Genomic DNA, 19,258 nt, shown 5'->3' with positions numbered 1-19,258 from the left:
TGCAAAGAAACAACTTCCCATTTTGATTTTAGAAGCACACTTCAACCAACCACAGGGAGCACTGAGATTCTAACCCACACCACACCCCTCACAAAATTCCCAGCAGCCACGATGAAATGACTGCAGAAATAATCCAGCATCCTGGCTCTCTTGTTGTGTCAGGAATGAGGTACTGGGGATACAGCCAAAGGGACAAAAGTTGTTTTAGCTGAGCATATTTTGCAACCAGGGGAAGGAAGAAGTTAAGCCTCTCTGCTGTAGAAGTTTAAAGCTTGTGAGAAATGTTTCCAATGCCTGGACAAAGGATGGGAGCACAAACAGGTATTACCAAGGCAAGAAACACGGAAAAATAAACCGAACAACAGCTTTAATTAGATTTTGTGCATAACAAGATTAATCTTTGTAGTAAAGTTGCAACAAAGGAACTCCTAAAAATCCTTTTCTGATAAGGACAATGACAGCAATGCCTCAGCCTAGGGGGAAGGTGACCACATCAACCAGGGCTCATCAGTGGAATGCTACTTTCAAAGAGTCTCCAGCATCTTTCCTTTCTCCTCTACTGGATCTTTAGATGTGTCTGTCTGGGGCAAGGGAGGATGTTTCCTAGTGCATCAGCCCTCAGAGGTTCTTGCCCTGACTCAGGAAGATACACACCTAAGGAGCTGCTACACTGAGTCTACAGATTCAGTTATTTGGCCTATTTGGCCTGTTAATTGGGAAACTATTCACCCACAGGAGCACTGCCATACCTTGATGGGATTTAATTAGCATCCAAAGCAGACCTCTCAAATAAAACTCTCACTAATCTCTGCTGCACCTCAGTTTCCATCCCGTCAAGGCAGGACTTCAGCTGGATGTTCCCACCTAGGCAGTGTGGAAGCAAGGGATGGGGAATTTCCTCTCAGGCACAAAGAGCACATAAAAACCGAGGGCAAGAACAAAGGGAAAGGGGCGAGAAAGGAACCAAGATCTGGAGTCCGTTTCCTTCGAAACCCTGAACGCACCTCCCAGGAGACACTGCAGATCAGGTGGCAGAAGCTCACAGAGCGAGGGAGGCTGGCTCAGCGCAAGCAGGGCCTCTGTGGGGGCCTCAGCCGATGTAGATCCTGTGGAAGTCGTTGGCCCCGAAGGCCGCGTTGCACTTGGGGCACTTGCGCTGCCGGGTGTCGTAGCGCGTCTTCACGCACTCGAAGCAGAAGACGTGGAAGCACTTGGTGAGCACCGCGTCCTTCTTGCGCATGTTGCAGCACGGGCACGTCAGGCGGGCCTGCAACACACACACACAGAGCTGTGAGGGGCCCTGCAGCACACCTGCCGTGCTCAGAGATGGCTGAAGATGAAGGTCCTTCCATTCCTCAGAAGGACAGTGTGGTTTCTTCAGTGCCAGAGTACAGACAAGAGATGTCAAATACTGAAAGTGTGCCTTACAGACCTTCTGACTGAAGTCAAAAGGGAAGTTGACAGACACAGATACCTTGTAATCCTTGATTTCCTCCATCAGGATCTCATCACAGTTGGGAACCATGTCAGGCTTCTTTGTGGTCTCCAGCTTCCTGCGCAACCTAGAAATATCCTCCTGCATAAAAACAGGACACCAAGTGAATGAGCAGTACATTCTCTGTCACAGTTTCTTCAGGGACCAAAGAGAACATGCACCTGGCTAAGTCATGCCACCCATAGTTTCATCCCCTATAATCCAAGAAACAACATGATCATCTGATGCCGCAAGTATAGTCAGTTATGAGTGGACAACACCTGAAAGAGCCAAGACCTGATGAAGCTGAAATCGAAGTGAAACTGGACACCAAAAGAGTAGTTTAGCTGAAATCCACTCCAAGCTCAATGTACAAGGAGAAGGACATTAAAGCAAACAGATACTGAAGGACTGTACATAGGATAAATACCTCAGCCCTTTTGAAGTTGAACATCTCTTTCTCTCTAGTTACTCTGTTTTCCACAATCTCCTCCTGAAAATCATGTAACTTCTTCTGAGCCAGCTCCAGCTGGGCCTTCAGATCGTCTGCAAGCTGGGCTGCATCCATGGCCTGAGAAAGAAAACCGGTATAGAAGTACCAAACACAGAAGAACAGCTCTAGTGATTTCCAGTCCCTTGTTATAACCTTATTGTTAAAAAGTTCTAAACATTTAGCTTCAAGATTCCTTTCAGCAGAGCCAAACCTTGTCACACTGCAAAGCATGTCACTTAGAAAAACACTCATGAATACCCATCTTCTTAAAATATTTTCATCCTTCCAGCTTCCACATTTTCTCTATTCAATGGTTCAGAGGCAGTTCTATAGCTAAACTAGACAGAACTGCAAGATACCTATTTCTAACAATCTCTCTTCAACAGTTCTCCTCTAACTTTATAACCAAGCTCCCTTAATACCACTAATTGTTGTAATAAGCACAGGTGACTGTTGAATTCTCTCCAGCTCCTCTACACAGTGATATTCCTGCTTTCCTTTCTGCCTGTTCTAATGTAATTTCTGCATTTCTACTAAAACTTAACAACATAGGCAGCATCAACCAGAAGACTTAAGTCTTATTTTACTGGTAACACACCTACTTTACTGATCTTAGGCATTTGTTAAAAGTGTTCACATTCCCCAGCTGTATTTTCCTTTTACTTATCCCATCTTTCGTACAAAAGCTTTGACCCCAGTTGACTTCATCTGGCTGCTGTCTCTTTTTTCACCATAGGTTTCCTATAAAGGCACCTTACTTCTGCTCCCTAATTAGGCTTTCACAAAAACACATATGACCTGCTCCTCCTTATCAAAGGAAAACATCAGTCTATAGTACTTTAATCATAATTCTTTTCAGGACCCCTCAGCCTTCTGATATACTCATCCAAAACCAGGGAATACCATGTTCTGTAATACCAGTGGGAGCTCAGAGCCCTCTATGCCTCCCACATGTCAACAGCTCCCCCTTACAACCCAAGAGGAAACGAAGCCATCACTCACCTTGCGTTTGTTCATTTCCAGGGCCTGTGTTCGCAGACCCAGCTCCTTCTCTCCTGTTCCAATACTGCTCTGCAGTAAGTGTTCCTTCTCCTCCAGCTTACGAACAACCTGCAGCTGGGCATCCACCTTGGAAAGGGAGAAAGTACAGAAGGTATGAATGCATGCTCTGTGGGTCTTCAGAGCTGTCATTAAAGCTGCAGGCTAAAACCACCCCTGCTTCCCCGTCACCAAGGAGTACGTCTTCAGCTTGCCTTTTTCTCCCTGAACAGCCATGCCTGTATCCAGACAGCTGTACCCAGATCTCTCTGGTCAACAGTTTGAAACTTAGCAGTCAAATATTTGCAACAAAGATGTCCTAATTTTTGGACAGTGGCTTAAAGAATTGCTGCAAGGCAGTAAACAATTCACCAGTGCTTCCAAGGATGACAGCATAGTGTCATAGAATGGTCTGGACTGGAAGGGACCTTACAGATCATCTAGTCTCAAACTCCCTGGGATAACTTCCACTGGGCCAAAGTCCCATCCAAGCCTGTCCTCGAACACTCCCAGAGATGGGGCATCCACAACTCCGGGCAACCTCTAGGAGCGCCTCTGCATCCTCTGAGTAAAGAATTTCTTCCTAAATCTAATCTAAACCTGTCCTCTTTCAGCTTAAAACCACTGTCTCCTGTCCCATCACTATACGCTTGTACAAAAAGTTCCTCTCCCTCCTTTTTCTAAGCACTCTTCAGGTACTGGAAGGCTACAATGAGGTCTCCCCAGAGTCTTCTCTCCTCCATGCTGAACAACCCCAGCTCTCAACCTATTCTTGTAGCAGAGGTGCTTGTCTCTTCTCATCATCTTTATAGCCTCCTCTGGACTCTGTCCAACAGGTCCACATGTCTTTCCTGTGCTGAGGACCCCAGAGCTGGATGCAACACTGCAGGTGGGGTCCCATGAGGGCAGCCTAGAGGGGCAGAATCCCCTCCCTGAGCCTGCTGCCCACGGTGCTTTGGATGCAGCCCAGGATGCAGTTGGCTTTCTGGGCTCCCAGGATGCACTGCTGGGTCATGTCCAGCCTCTCATCCACCAGAATTCACAAGTTCTTCTCTGTTCAAATGTTCTCAATGATTTCTTCTCCCAGTCTGTACCCATGTCTGAGACAGTTCAAACTGAACCATGGTTTCCAACTCCTCCTGCTTGTTACCAATATGTAGAGGTATAAGTAGAAGTACCATTACAACAGGAAAATTACTTCCCCCTTTCCCTCACCCATCTGCTCTCCATAGCAGTGAACCTGTAGGACATTTTAATGCTCATACAGCAGTCTCTTACTAAGACAGGCCCCTTTGAAACCTGATGCATTCCTAGGCTGGTGAGAGGAACATTCTCTCCTGAACTGATTTTGGTGAGGATAGTTAATTCTCTTCATAGCAGCTCACATGCTGCTATGTTTTGCATTTTGGAGAAAACAGTGTCAGTAACACATCACTGTTTTGGCTGTTGCTGAGCAGTACTTACACAGCACCAAGACCTTCTGTGTCTCATGCTGCTCCCCAGCATGCAGGCTGAGGGTGCCCAAGAAGCTGGGAGGCCACACAGCCAGGACAGCTGATCCAGCTGGCCCAAGGGGCGTTCCATACCCTACAATGCTGTGCTCAGCAGTAACAGCTGGTGGAACAGAAGAAGCGGGAGGATATTCAAGACTGCATTTATTAAATAACAATAACGCATGATGAAGCCCTGCCTTGCTGGAGATGGCTGAACTTCTGCCTGCCACAGGAAGTAACAAATTAATTAATTTCTTGCTTTGCTTGTATGGACATCTTTACTTTAACTGTTTAGCTGCCTTTATTTCATCTCACGTGTTCTCACTTTGACCCTTCTGATTCTTTTCCCCTTCTCCTCAGGGGGGAAGCAAGCAAACAGCTGTGTGCAGCTGCCTGATACAGATAACCCACAACACCTCCACCCTCCCCAACAGTTCTCTTGTCCTCTCTCCATTTTCCATATTACCTGTGTTTTCAGTGTCAAAACTTGGTCTGCCAGCTCCTCCTTTTCCTCTTTGAGCAGCTTGTGGATCTGGTTGGACTTGATACGTTCTGACATCAGCTTGAAGTTGGCATCATCCTTCTCCCGCAGCTGCTGCATCAGGCGGATGTTCTGCTCTTGCATGTCTTCAAAGGCTTGGCCTGTGACATCCATTTCAGACAGCAGGGCCTCTTCCTCCTGCAGAAGAATCACAGGCTCTGGCAAAACTGTCACCTGGTCCCCTACAGTTACCCTGAACATTTTACTCAGAAACACCAAACCTAGTAAAGATGAAGGAAGTTTCTTGGTGTCAGGAAACAGCATCATCCCAATAACCAGAAAAAGGTACTCCCTAAAAGTCTGCACCACAGCAGAGATACTCTGAATTTGAAGGTGCAGAGAAAAGATGATCACCTGTGGCTTGTCTGGCAGAATCAGCTTTGACAAAGGCATTGCCAGAGCTGGGCAGAAACCAGCTCCCAATTTCCAGCAGCTGAACAGCTGTCAGATACACCAGGCCAAAAATCCTACATGTGGACAGCTTGACAGTTTCCAACTAACTGGCTGCCAAGCCCCTTAAACTCTCTTTGGCCACTTCAGCATTGACAACGTAGAGCAGCTCTGCTCTAAAGAATCTGAATTCTAAAAAAGTACATGTCAATTCATTGGCTTGCCTCTACCCTACTGAGGTGGTCCTGCTCTCTCATTGGATTAAGCCTTTTTTAGCAGAAGGTATGTACCAGTTCCATGCAAATATATTCACTACATGAACTGAGGAGATATTAACTTTTTAAAAGAACTTGTAACCTCTTCCCCTAATGGCTGATAAAGCCATTTCTCCTCTGTGTGCTTCATCAAGGCCACACATTTAATTGCTTATTTAATGTTTAATTGGTATTAAACATTTCCCACCATCGCCTGCCTGTGATACACCAGAGTTGAGGGTTGAGGGGGTTATTTTGTTGGTGGTTCTTTTGCCTGTTCAGTTTTCTTTCCCTTGGGTAAACAAGAACCAAACTCACATCTCTGGCCCATACAGATATAAATTCCTTCTCTTCCCAGATGTAAACTGAAGGCAGCTCCTTCACAGGTCATCCAGCCAAAAAAGAACTCATCACAATCTTCTCACCTGCTTAGCCATGGCTAGTTTCTTCTGTAAATATTCAATTTGTTCCTCCACTGCTCGGATCTTGCGGAGGGCATCCTCATCAGCCATCTTTTTACTCTCCTTTTTTTCCTTGTCTTCCAATTCTTTCACCCTCTGCCTCAGTTCTTCAAGCTACAAGAACAAACCAGAAATGACATTAAACACAAGGATGTACCCTGAGCGTGTTAAGAGCCTGTTTTCCCCATAGTTCTCGGAAACACTCAGGACTGCCTTCAAAGCATGGCAAAAAAACCCCCATGTTATTTTGACAGAGTATTACTGGCAGATGTACCATCAAGATGGGCTTGAAGCCCCAGACCTTGACCTCAACACCTCTGAAAATTTCACAGTATCTTTCACCAGAGTAGGATCAGTCTCTTGCAATTGCACATGTACGGATATCTGGACTGAGTGCATCTCCTCCTTTAAGGGCATCTGGTCAAGGACCTTTTTCCATACAAAAAGGAGGTAACAGGAACAGGAGGAAGTAAAATAAAACATATAGAGACACAAACTTGGCAGACAAATGATGAGGGAGTCAGTGATGAGAATGAAACCTGGTCAGTCACACTAACTGATGAGAGCACATGAGAGTGTGAAAATGTTTGTTCCATTGAGGTTACCTGAGTGTGAGAGAAGGAGAAAACCAGAAACAAAATATACAGAGACACAACCCCAACAAAACAAACACAGAGACAAAGGGAGGATGCAAACCTCTCCAGTAACAACATTTGATAGGCTTCCACAAAACTACAGGGATCACTTCCAGGAAGAGCAACTTGGACTTTGTAACTGATGACACTGTAAACCAGGAATAGCTCCTGAACTGGGAAGGCTGTGCGAATCAAGAGCTGTTCAAATCCAGAAGCAATGTGCAGGGAAATGGAGACCAAGAATGAACAAACTGGGGTTAGACAGAGAAGGGTATAAAAGGAGCCAGTCACATGTAAAATATGGGGAGTCAGTACACATTTGTCTGGCTCAGCCTTGCACATGATCATCACAGCCTGTCCTGTCCTATCTTCTTGTATCTTTTTATTACACATTTTCTTAAGTATCACTGTGTAATCAAATGTATGTGTGCTGCACAGAGTAAGTGCTGCATACAAGTGAGACCTGCTTGTGAAGAATAGGGGCTTGAAACCTCAGGGGTACCAAACAGAGGGACATGCTGTTACTTGAGGGATCTGCAAATGTGTCTGTGCTTATGAACCTAGAGATTGTTGTGTGCGCGTGCCTACAGTAGCAACTAGTTGCTGTTTATCTCCAGACCATTCCAATTTCTAAGTGACAAAGCTGAGAAGACTAATTCAGTTTTGAAGAGAGAAACACCACAGTTCCACTGGAGAGTATCTGAAAAAAAGTTTAAGTAACACATTAAAAAGAAAAAAGGAAGAGAAATTTGAAATACCTCAGCTTTTGCCTTCTTCTCAGCTGCCATCAGCTGTACTTTGTCTCTCTGCTCTTTGGGGGCAGAGCGGTACATATCTAGGAGGAGTTTCATCTCCTTCTGGCTCTCCTGGGCCTTCCTGGAGAAAGGGAGACAGACCACTGTGAGAACACAGCAGGAAAGCCACACTTAGGCAGCCAGCATGAGAATCTGACAGTATTCTCTCCATCTCCCACATGGATGTGGAGTCATCTTATCATGGTAACCTAAAACAGCAGATGAGAACAGGCTGGAAAGAAAACAGGCATATGGGTTAAAAAGCAATTAGCGGGGTGAAGATGAAACATGTATCCTAACAATAAGCTACAAACTATCCACCTTTGCTTTTGGAACCTTCCAGGAGAGGGAAGACTGCTGCGTCCTCTATTAAAAACCTGCTGCTGTGAAGTTTTATGCAATTGTTATGACAGCAACAAATAAACATTATTTGACCCACGCCATGAAGTATCTGGTTTGGTAATTCATGCGTTAGGCTGTTGTAGGAAATACACTACTACATTCACCAAACCACAATCAGATACAGAGGGTGTCAAGAAACTCTCTTGGCTTCAAACTTCAGTGATGTTAATCCTGTAAAAGCAAGAACACACGAACACCCCAGGCCTGGGGACTGCTCCCGCAGAAAAGGGAGAGACAACAACTCTTACTTGAGCTCAGCCTTCAGCTGCTTGATCACTTCAGCCTCCTTCTTTCTTCCATCTTCATGCTTCCCTTTCTCCTTCTCTTTGGACTCTCTCTCCTTCTCAGATTCCTTCTGCTTCTGCTTTTCCCGCTCTCGTTCCTTTTCCTTCTCTTTCTCTTTTTCTCGTTCTCTCTCTTTCTCCTTTTCCTTCTCTCGTTCCCTCTCCCGTTCCCGTCTCTCCCTCTCCCGTTCCTCTTCATCTCGCCTGGCCTTCATTTCATTAACATCTTCAGAAGCAGCCTTGGGAACAGACACTTGGGCAGAAGGATCATCAGGCTCCTGTTTGATCTCTGGAGGCTCCTCCTTTGTGTCTTCAGTGCTGGACTGGGACTGTAGGAGAGCACTGCCACTGCGAGAGCGGATCTGGGGTGGAACAGCAAGAGAGATGACAAAGAAAGCAAACCATTAAGTTCTTAGCCAGAAATCTTCCTTATCCCTTTCTCCCTTGTCTTCCCAGATCCATGCTTCCATGCCCCCTTTGTAACTGCTCCTGCTTTTCATGGAGCACTACACAGCTACAAAGGAAGAGCATTCATTTGGTCAAAGGAAGCAGCAGAGTGCAGAGCTCCACAGAAAATTTCACTGCATCCTGCACACCTTATCAGAAAGGTTGATATTGCTGGTGAGAGTGACAGCATTCCCCCTTCCCCTAAGCACTTTCTCCTCTTTTCTGGCATTTCCTGTGATACCTTGCTCAGGTCAGACTGGGCCTCTCTCAGTTTGCGCTTGTATCTCAACACCTCTCCCTTCAGCTGGTGGTTATGATTCTGGAGGCTGCTGATGAGGTGACGCATCTCCCGATTAATTGGGCCTGCAAAAACAGAAACACCGCTGCAACAAATCACACTTCTGCCAACCTTCTTGAGGTCTGTCATGGAGATGGAGAACAAGCTATGTGACAATGATAAAGAACAAAGTAACACTGTTACCATTCTGCCATACAACAGAGCAACACAAAACACTTGCAGAAAAAAGTCATGCCAGTTCTATATGCAAACATAAGTCCTTGCAAATTCACAGTCCTAATTTCCCACTAACTTTACTTTTCTGCCCATGATCCTAAGGGAAATGTGTCATGTTACATAAGAAATCTGATTTAAACGCTACTTCAGAAGTAACTTATTTCCTCTGATGAAATTTAAGAATTACTGCTTTGCTATCCAGATTGTCCTTCAAGACTTGGAAATTAATCCTCCCCCCACAAGTAATTTTTAATAATGCAAAATACCCTGTCATAAACCAAATTATTAGCAAAATGTATCTATTCTGCAGCATCTACAAAGAAGTCAGGTAACACGGAACTGGCCTCCCAATAAAACAGGTGATGAGGTTTGTTTTTTGATATTAAGACACCTACCAGAACAAGTATTTAACAGTAATGAAGAATCAACCCAGCTGTTCTAGTGCACTGTAGCCCCTAATGGGCATTGGTGGGCAGGTGGCATTTGTTTTTAGGCATGGCAACACCATACCTGCTTGCTCATTGGCAGCAAGTGTCTGTTCAAACTCTATCCTCAACATCTCATATTCTTTGCGGACTTGTGCCAGGGTGTCCTCCAGCTGAATCACCTCAGTGCGTAGCTTCTTGTGAAGGCTGACCTCATCCCTCTGAGGAACAAAAAGGGAACAGAACTTGGTGCTTTGAACCTGGAGTATCTCTCACCTCATCAATATTAGGTATCAGAACAGCCTGAATTATTGGCAGAAACGTAAATTTCCTGAGCATTCGCAGAGCCACACAGACCCAGCAGTAATGGTCGGTGGCATGACAGAGTTCCCTAGGGTGATGAGAGGTGTTACCTCGATCAGTTCCACCTGGCGCTGGTGTGTGGCACGGGTGCCGTGGAGCAGCGTGCGGGCCTCGTCAAGATGTGCCTTCAGCTGGAGACTCTCGTTATACAAAACAGAAAATTGGGACTGCATGCAGCGATATTCCGGGGTCTCCTTCACAGCCTCTTCCACTGCTCGTCGCAGCTCAACCTAGTTGGGACACAAGAAAATGTCACACAAAGAAAAATTATCCCCTTGTTTTTGGTTTCTGTCTCTCAAGACAGGAAAACAGTGAATCAAGCTGCCACAAGCAAAGACAAAAGTAGAACTTCAACAGCATTGCTGTGAAGTAGGTGCAAACGATATGCTTCAGTACCAATTTTTAAAAGTCTCTGTTTTCTCTGCATGCACTTGGCTGTTTCTCTTGCACAGCCACATGACAGAAGTTTTTGACTCTTGGGTCCTGAAATAGTTTTTCTCAAAGATATGAACTTGGAAAACATAATAAACCATAATCATCTAATCAATAAAGATGGACACATAGAAAAAGTATGAGAGAACAGAGAAAATGCATGTGCCAAGTAGGCATTATGCTGGCCTTCTACCAGTAAGACATAATGACTGACAGGAAGAGAAATGAAAAAAACCCAGAAGTATGGAACTGAATTCCTAGAAAAAAAAGTTAGCAAATGATTGTGACTAGCAGCAGTGAAACCAACATATATATACATGCATAGAGCTGATCAATAATTAAAAGAAAAAAAGTTATAAGCTAAGGACCATTTCTCTCTAAACAAACTCATGTGGATGAACAGAATCCAGAGGTGCCTCAAGACAGTTCCTCTGGCATCAGATCTCTGTATTTAGGTTACTGAGTCAGACATTTCTTATAGCTGGCACTAACCACTAAGATGATATTTAGATTATTCTCTCCATCATATACTTATCTACCACAGAGTCACAGCTTCTTGTGTTACCACCTTTAAAACATCACAAACTCACAGGCTGTTTCCTATCTATCCTCCCCCACACTGGGAAAGACATAAATTCATTGACTCTTTCAAGAACCTCTTTCCCCACACAAGTTCCCTGATTGTTTCTGTTCTCTGGTTCCACTTGCACAGGGCGTGGGGAAGGTGGAAGAGGGATCAATACTTGTAAAGAGGTGACACAGTTTTAACCAGACGTGGTTAAAACGTACTGAAAGATCAGAATGGGACACGGGCAGGAAACCATTACAATTTCCAACGATGACCACACGGTGTCACCAAGGCACTGAACTGCAAGTGTAGCCACAGACTTGCTGATTTGTACCTGGAACTGAGTGTAACACAGCTGAAGAGCAGACTCAGAACAGACACTGCTAACGAGGTTTTCTGGAGACCCAGCACTGCAAAGCTGAGGGCAGCCCATCACACAGAACACCTTCATCCTCACAGGTACGGATGTCTCACCTTGAGCTTTTCATTTTGTGTTGTTACTTCCTCAAGATCCTGGCGCAGTTCCTCCAATTCATTGAGGCGATTCCCAGCAAGCTCTTTATTCTCTTCCAGCTCTGCATTCATCTCCTCAAACTGTTGGGATAAAGTACTTGTAAATCCTACTGTTAATGTGTCTCCTGAGAGTACTAATGAAGTATCCGTTTATGCAGTAACAGAAACTACAGACTGAACATCCAGGTAACGTGACCAAGTGAGACAGACTCTAATTCCACCAGATGTTCCATAAGTAGGGAACTGGTACAGTCAGAACGGTTTACCCAGAGTCACCCAGATTTGTGGCACGGGATCTAAAAATTATCTAAACCAAATATCTAAATGCTGTTCAAACTGTGGCCCTATGCATGAGTTCTCCTTGACTTTGTTCTTCCCCTTGCCCACAACCAAGCTCCTGCCCTTACCTTGCGGGCATTAATGGTGATTGTTCCTCCATAGAGGCTGCTCCCAGCTCCATACACCTTGTAGCCTTTGGAATTTACCTGCAAAAAATGCAAGAGATTTCCTCAAGACCCAATTAAATACTGACAAGACTGATGCAGCACACCCAAGACCAAAGAAGGTACCCTGCAGGTTCTCAGTTCTCCCAGCACAGTACCAGAGAGGCTGTCACACACCCATCCAACACCGCCCCCGCTCCCAGGCTTCCTGGCCAGGAGGGCAGCGCTTACTCGTTCCAGGACGTCGGCCAGGTGGCGGTTGAGCCTCTGCTCCCTCTTGCGGATCTTGTCGATGTCCCACTGAAGGTCGTCAATCATGGTCTCCAGGACAGACACCCGGGACTCTGCTGTCTCCACCCTCTCTTGCAGCTTGGAGAACTGCAATCAAAGGAGTCTTTCAGCCAGCATATGGGACAGAATCAACTTTTCCTGAGGCTGCTCAGGAGTACTTTTTTTTTATTCATCATGTGCTTTTTCATCTCTTGCTGCGGTGACAGACTATTTGATGAACTGTCCTGAATTTTACAGTGGCCAAATTCTAAGACAGTAACAAAAATAAGACAAAACTGAAAATGGAGAAAGAGCAGGAAGCTGGCAGAATACAGAGGCAGCCACCTCAGCTTATTCAAAGGCTTGATTTTAATCTTTTCAATCCCTATGTCATCTACTCTACAGACCACTTAAGTGCTCAGAGGTCTAACCTGAGCAAGATCACCACTAACACAATTTTTAAATGAACTGAAATATCTGCAACAAATGCTGCTAAGAATGTGAATCCATTAATGACTGGGATCATCTTGTATCTGGTATCATTACGCTGTCAAACGACACAGAGAAACCAAGGAATTCAGAACGACAGGGATGTCACCTCGAGTGTTCCAGGCGTCTACACAGCCACCTCAGCATCACGTGCCTCTGCTCTCCCCTTTTCTTTTAAAGTTCAGTCCATTCAACTCACTGACTTGCTTATATCCTTTCCTTTAGTGATGTAACAAGCCAATCAATCCCACTTATACAGAAAATCTATGCACAGCTCTCCACAACAACATAATTTTCGTAACTTTCAAACCATGGTTTTTCTGTGCCTCTCCAAGGAAATAAACTGCTTTCCAAACTATGGTAACCATAAATTATGCTAAGCAGGACCCCAAAGCAGATTTCTTTCTCTCTCCTTTTTATACCTCCTGAGACATGATCCTGTGCTTCTCCTGAAGAACATCAGCCAGTTCCTGCAGCCGTCCATTCTCATGGGACAGGTAGGAATTAAGCTCCACTACTGCTTCTTCCATCAGTGAAATATCTGAAAGGTGCACAAAGAAAAGGAAATTAATGGAAATCAAGGAACACTGGTTTTAATTCCTAAACAGCAAAGAGAGAAAAGGAGATTTCTGGGTTTAACTTCAGTTTACTGTACCTCTCCCACAGGTGGTTCCCAAGGGCCTGATCTCCATCCACAGAGAGCTTTGACTTGCACTCCCTAAGCAAAAGGCTCTGCAGTTTAACAATGCTGCACATTTCTGACCCAGGTGCCACCCCCTCACACCAGAGATCACTTCAGCTGTGTCGGTACCAGCAACCCAGAGCATGCCCCTGGAACTCGGGACACCCAGATGCAGGCCAAATTCATGCATAAACCTGCTACAACAGGTGACAACTTGGGATGACACACCAGGTGACAACTACAGCACCTGGGTGACAGGTGAAACTACAGCACCCAAGTACAAGCTCACATGGCACCAACGTCGCTACTACAGTTTATGATTGCCAGCCAAGGACAGCAGCACTTCCCTACACCAATGCCAGACTTGGTCAGAGCACACAGAAGGCACACCAAGGATGAGCTGATATTCCAGCCAAGTTTTTGTTCAAAAGATTAAAATTCTGACCCTAAGCAAATGAAGTTTTTTAAACAGTCATCTGAGTGTAAAGTGAATCTGCTGCATTAATTTTTAGAAGCTGGTCGTTTGGCTTTCTCTGCAGAACTTTGCTATGTTCAAAACCAACTGCTACACTGAGCACACCAAACCATTGGATGGGTACCATTCTGCTCAGAACTCAGTGGAAACCGAGCAGTTGGTTATTCCTACACCTTCTACTAAACTGCAGAGGAGAAGGAGTCCAACATCAGTTTCCAATGCTGTTTTCATTTCTTTACTTGTAAGCATGAAGCCTTTTATGTGGTGGCTGAGGACAGCTGGATGATAAGGTTCAGCTGTGTTCTCTGACTTATCAGGTACATGAACACACTAGAGCAGAAACAAGCTGCTGCTTCTTAGCCCAGCACACTGGGCAGAGCTCTCAGCATTCAAACACAGAGGTAGCTACAATACACTTCTGGCACATGGTCCTTTATCAGAGGTTTTGATAATGAGAGTTTGGAAAGCCAGACCAATTAATTTTGGAAAATAAATGCACATGAGAAGGAACAGACCTTAATGTTTACAGGATCAGGCCTAAGGTGGGGGCAGATGAACACTCTTGAATACCTGCCACCGGGGTCATACCTCCACTATTCAGCTTGTGAGACAGCACATCCACCTTCTCCTGCAGCTTGTCATACATTGTCACAATCTGGGCAACAGCACGGCGGGAGGACTCCACACGCTCCTGCAGCTGAGATTCTATCTCCTCACTGGTACTGCTGGCTAGAGTGGCCAGGAAGGAGAATGCTGGCTCCAGTCCTTCCCCTGGGAACATAAAGAGGTGAAAAAAAGTAAATGCGCTCTAGAAGGTAGCATATCACTGATCTGTACAATCACAAAAAAAGTCTCTGTCAGCCTTTAGAAAGGGACATCAGCATTGTCCACAGCCGAAATTCATCTTTCCCACTGTCCCCAGACAGGTGCCTCACCTCGTTCCCTCTCATCTTTGCGCTCCTGATTACTGTCAGAGTCTGGTTCGGGTTCTGGCACCACCAGTGCTTTCCTTTCAGACAAAAGGTCTCCAAGACCTTGGTCCAGGTCGAAGCGTTTAAGAATGATGCGGATATTTTCATCAAACTGAATGATGGGACAGGCAAGGCAAGACAAGATAAAGAATGCACGTGAACAAAAGGAGTGCAGTGGTACAGGAGAGACAAGAAAACAGCATGTATGAAGTAACAAAAGCTGTTACCAACCTGATTCCAGTATCGGTTGATGATCAGCAGAGAGGCATCATCGGTGGCCTGCCGACGCTCCAGCTTCTCGATGTGCTCCCGCAGCTCATCTTCGATGGCCTGGCGCTGGTCAAGCATCTCCGCGAGCTTCCGGTTCTTGCTCTGCAGGGTCCGGATGTCCAGCTCCTCCTGGGCACAGGCACACGGGACACAAGCCAGGTCACAGAAGGGCTCATACTGACCCCAGAGACATTTCTGCCTCCAGATGAAAAAAACCTGAAGGTGGAGTGGGGGTATGCAAGGAAGACATACGGTTGAAGAAACACCACCAAGTTTAATGGTCTCCACAGTGGTGCCCGAATCTTCAACCCCTGCCTTCTTCTCCGGAGGTGCAGAAGGGCCAGGCTCTCCAGCTGTCCGTTTATTGCCAATTCCAGACATGGTTGCCAAAGCGTACAGATTCCCACCTTCTCCAAGATCTTCCTGAACATTAAAAAACACTGTTAACGAAACGCCAAACACACATCCATGTGATCAACTTGATTTGGGGTTTTTAACATGCTGACCCATCACGCTAACGAGACGACCAAAAGAGAGCACATCATGGAACTCTGAAGACTTTGAAAAGTATTTTTTGGGAGGAATGGGTTAAAAGTGGAAGGCTGATAAGGAAGACTGTAAATCACTCAAGTGACCTTGCAGCTGGGAACAGCCCTAGATGAGCCACTGATCCTCTGGCAAGGGCTGAGTTTAAGGGTGCCCACATCTCTAATACTGTAGCTCTGCCCTGGTGGTGCTTCAGGGATCTCACAGGTAACAAGGTAATGGAAACAAATCTACTCCTCGTGTTCTGACTGTGAGTTTGTGCCAGCCTGTGCTGACTCACATTCTGGTCCACCATTAAGCTGTAAAAGACATCAGCGGGATCAGCACTGCAAACAGAAAGCTGATAGGGAAAAGATCCAGTGCTCTGTAATGTTAAAATGGAAGCACTGTACCTTATCACGCTCTTTGCAAAAAAATCTTCATCCGGGTTCAGTCTCCGCTTTTCTGCATTAACAAAAATCAACCAGGTTAGACTTTAACAAACAGCTGAGATGGTGTGTATGTGGCCCCAGTTCACTTCACAACAACCAACTGAATCTACACACAAAGCCAGTCAGAGCTGAGGGAGCACCACCCTGGAAATGAGCCCTGTATCCAGAGGTCTCACAAATCCCATGGAACTGAAAAACAACTCGGAGCCAAGCCTTGTAAGACCCATTTCAAGAGTTTTCCTATGTACCAGGAGAGATGGGAGACATGTTTGAAGAGAAACCATTCCTAACAATGCAGTATGAAAAGCTCTGGACTAACAGAGAATCACAGAACAGCTGAGGCTGGAAGGGAGGACTGGAGGTCACCTGTCCCATTGCTCCTGGATGAAGCAGGGTCAGCCAAAGCAGGTTGCCACAGGCCCTGTCCAGGCAGCCTGAGCATCTCCAGGCACAGAAACTCAGCCACATCTCTGGGCAGCCTCTCCAGTACTTGATCACCCTCAACATTAAAACAGGTTTTTCTCATGTCTGAACAGTATTTCCTGTAGTTCCCTAACATATTATTGAGCAAAATTACAAGTGTCTCCAAAAGAAATGCAGTTGCTGGAGATGGAAAATGGAAACAATTAGATCTTCACTAGACATGAGCTGCATTCTTCTCCCACAGTCACTGATGCTGTGCCAGCCTCCAGACTGCATGAAAACAGAAGTGAATGAAATGCAGACCACACCAGTAAAACCTGAGTTGTTCCATTTAAGCCTAAAATGGCATTTACAGTCAAACTAGGGGTTACAAAATGAACCTTCCATTTTTAGCTGTTTGCTTTAATTAAGCAGTTCTACTGAAAGCAACAAGGCCATTGTATTTTTAAGATGAAGCTGGTACACTGCTTTGCCAAACCTCAGCCTTTAACAAGCATCTCAGCTTGGCATTGCCCTTCATCCTATGCAAAATAATATAAAGATTATTTCTAAGTGAGCTACTGAAACAGCACATATGGTGTTCCTGTGAGGTATCTTCTAACATAAGCATTACATTGCATCTCAAATTAAAAGACAAAGGCAACCGCCACAGAACCATTTTCCTTCCAGCACTGACTTCAGCTGGAATTCCAAGAGCACTGGAAGGGGTGGGGATACAGCTGTCACTGAAAACATCTCATCTGTCCCCTGTCAGTCCAGCAAGCCACCAGTGACCACTGCCTTTCACACTTTTTGTCCATGGACAAAACACCCCTTCCATCGCCTCCTGGCACCACCCCCCTCAGCTCCAGCTCCCCTCTCCCCACCTCCTCACATACTGTACACCAGAACCCAACCCATTCATTTCTCATGGCCACAGACCCTCTCTTTCACAGAATCATTTAGAATGGGGAAAACCTCTGAGATCGAGTCCAACCTCTGAACCGACACCACCTTGTCAGCCACACCATGGCCCTGAGTGCCACGTCCAGCCAGGGACAGGGACTCCTCACCTGCCTGGGCAGCCCCTCCCAGTGCCTGACAACCCCTTCTGCTGCTCACACACAGAAGAGGTAAAGAACTCTAAGCAAGACTGTACACTTCTTTGAATGTCAGATTTATTTCCTTTTTGACATAAAAGAGCTGATCTACTCTGCTAGCTAACACAGTAAATTTTACTTACCCTGTATTTGCTTAAAAAAAAAGGATGTCTGATGACAAGCCCTACAGATTGAAATTCGAATTAGATCTTCTCTTCTCATATACTACCATTTTACAACTAAATCTAAAAGCCTCAAGGTTTTATCACACTTGCCACCGTCAGCTGTTCCTGCCACAGTACAGAAACTACACCGCACACATATAAACCTGTATTTATGCACAGACACAGACTCACAGAAATAAAAGCACCGTGGAGTTTTAAAAGCTGCTGTTTGACCTTATACTCCCCAGCAGGAACACAAGTCAAACAGTGTTCCATCCACAAGCCTAATAGGAATTTTTTCACGGCTTCAGGTCAGGCTCATCAGGAATATCTTAAGCATGGAAGGAGAAAGGGGAAAACTGCCAACCCCCTGCTCTGCCTGGCCCTGGTGAGGCACGGCTCGCGGGGTGCTGTGTGGAGCTCTGGACTCCTCAGTACAAAGACAAGGAGCTGCTGGAGAGGGTACAGCGGCAGACACAAATATGATGAGGGCTCTGGAGCATCTCTTTTATAAGGAGAGACTGTGAGATCTGGGCCTGGTTAGTCTGGAGAAGAGAAGACTGAAAGGGGATCTCATTAATACATACCTCCAAGGTGAGTGCCAAGAGAGTGGTCCGGACTCTTTCCAGTGCTACCCAGCAACAGGATAAGGAGCAGTGGCCATAAACTAAAACGCAAGAAGTCCTACTTCAACATGAGGAAGAACCTCTCTCCATTGAGGGTGGCAGAGCACTGGAACAGCTGCCCAGGGACGTCACGGACTCTCCCCCCTCTGGAGACATCCCAAACCCACCCGGATGCGCTCCTGTGTCACCTGCTCCAGGTGACTCTGCCTTGCCGGGGGGTTGGACTGGGTGATCTCAACCTGAACAATTCTGTGATTCAGCTTCCCACACACACCAGCCGCTCCCACACCTCCTCCGCTCTCCCACATCCCGCGGGGGTCCCGCCCCTGCCCCCGGGATCTTCCCACAGCGCCAGCCGGACACGCCTCGAGCCGTCCCTCCCTCCGCGGGTGTGCGGTGCGTCCAGCGCCCAGAGAACCCCCCTTCCTCCGCACGACCACCTCCCGGCTCTACCCGGCCCCGTCCCGCCCCACAGACCCGCCGCCGCCGCCTCCGCGCCCTGCACCGCCGGCAATGGCCGCCGCCGGCCGCCCCTTCCGGCCGCCATTTCGCCCTCACCCGTCATGGAGGCGCCGCTTTGCCCTGGCCCGACATGGCGGCGCCGCCGCGGCGCCCGACGCCGGCGCCCGCACCCGCACCAAAGATGGCGGCGCGGGCGGAGCCGCCCCGCCCACACGCGGCCCCGGCGGAGCGGCCGCCTCCGTGCCCGCCCCTGGAGCGGCGGCAGCTGCTGAGGGAGCGCGGCCGGGCTGCTCGGTACCCGCCATGGCGTGGCTGCAGGGCCAGGGCAGTGATGGTCCCCCTGCATTCGGCACGGGAGAGGCCACACCCTTGTTCCCCTCCAGTAGAAGGAAGTAGTGTTCTGCTT

At 46.7% G+C, this 19,258-nt stretch overlaps 1 protein-coding gene across 3 annotated transcripts; it reads right to left on the bottom strand.

The window, feature by feature from the left end:
- Nucleotides 1-350: 350 nt before the first annotated feature.
- RNF20 (ring finger protein 20) lies at nt 351-18,994 on the bottom strand. Of its 3 annotated transcripts, none has more exons than XM_082302073.1 (22): nt 18,949-18,994; nt 18,352-18,431; nt 16,060-16,111; nt 15,374-15,544; nt 15,083-15,250; nt 14,816-14,963; nt 14,469-14,651; nt 13,146-13,264; nt 12,196-12,342; nt 11,929-12,006; nt 11,483-11,602; nt 10,059-10,238; nt 9,731-9,866; nt 8,948-9,069; nt 8,224-8,621; nt 7,538-7,655; nt 6,109-6,258; nt 4,965-5,177; nt 2,970-3,095; nt 1,905-2,045; nt 1,475-1,576; nt 351-1,267 (listed from the first exon to the last, which is right to left on the bottom strand). In XM_082302073.1, exons 4-22 carry the CDS (start codon nt 15,500-15,502, stop codon nt 1,091-1,093), a joined length of 2,955 nt encoding a protein of 984 aa, XP_082158199.1. In that variant the 5' UTR covers nt 15,503-15,544; nt 16,060-16,111; nt 18,352-18,431; nt 18,949-18,994; the 3' UTR covers nt 351-1,090. The 3 variants fall into 3 exon arrangements, with proteins under 3 accessions (XP_082158199.1, XP_082158198.1, XP_082158197.1); XM_082302072.1 differs by lacking the exon at nt 18,949-18,994 and adding an exon at nt 18,868-18,927; XM_082302071.1 differs by lacking the exons at nt 16,060-16,111; nt 18,949-18,994.
- Nucleotides 18,995-19,258: the final 264 nt, after the last annotated feature.

Source organism: Coloeus monedula (assembly GCF_965178545.1).
Source record: "Coloeus monedula genome assembly, chromosome: Z".
NCBI classification, from domain to species: Eukaryota; Metazoa; Chordata; class Aves; order Passeriformes; family Corvidae; genus Coloeus; species Coloeus monedula.
This window is presented reverse-complemented; position numbering and strand designations above follow the sequence as displayed.

Excerpts from the sequence above, each read along its gene's own strand:
- RNF20 (XM_082302073.1), bottom strand. The coding sequence starts at position 15,502 with ATGTCTGGAATTGGCAATAAACGGACAGCTGGAGAGCCTGGCCCTTCT. Across the intron at positions 14,652-14,815 it reads CAAAGATGAGAGGGAACGAG|GGGAAGGACTGGAGCCAGCA; the intron begins GTGAGGCACCTG and ends TTATGTTCCCAG. Across the intron at positions 8,622-8,947 it reads CCCAGTCTGACCTGAGCAAG|ATCCGCTCTCGCAGTGGCAG; the intron begins GTATCACAGGAA and ends GTTCCACCCCAG.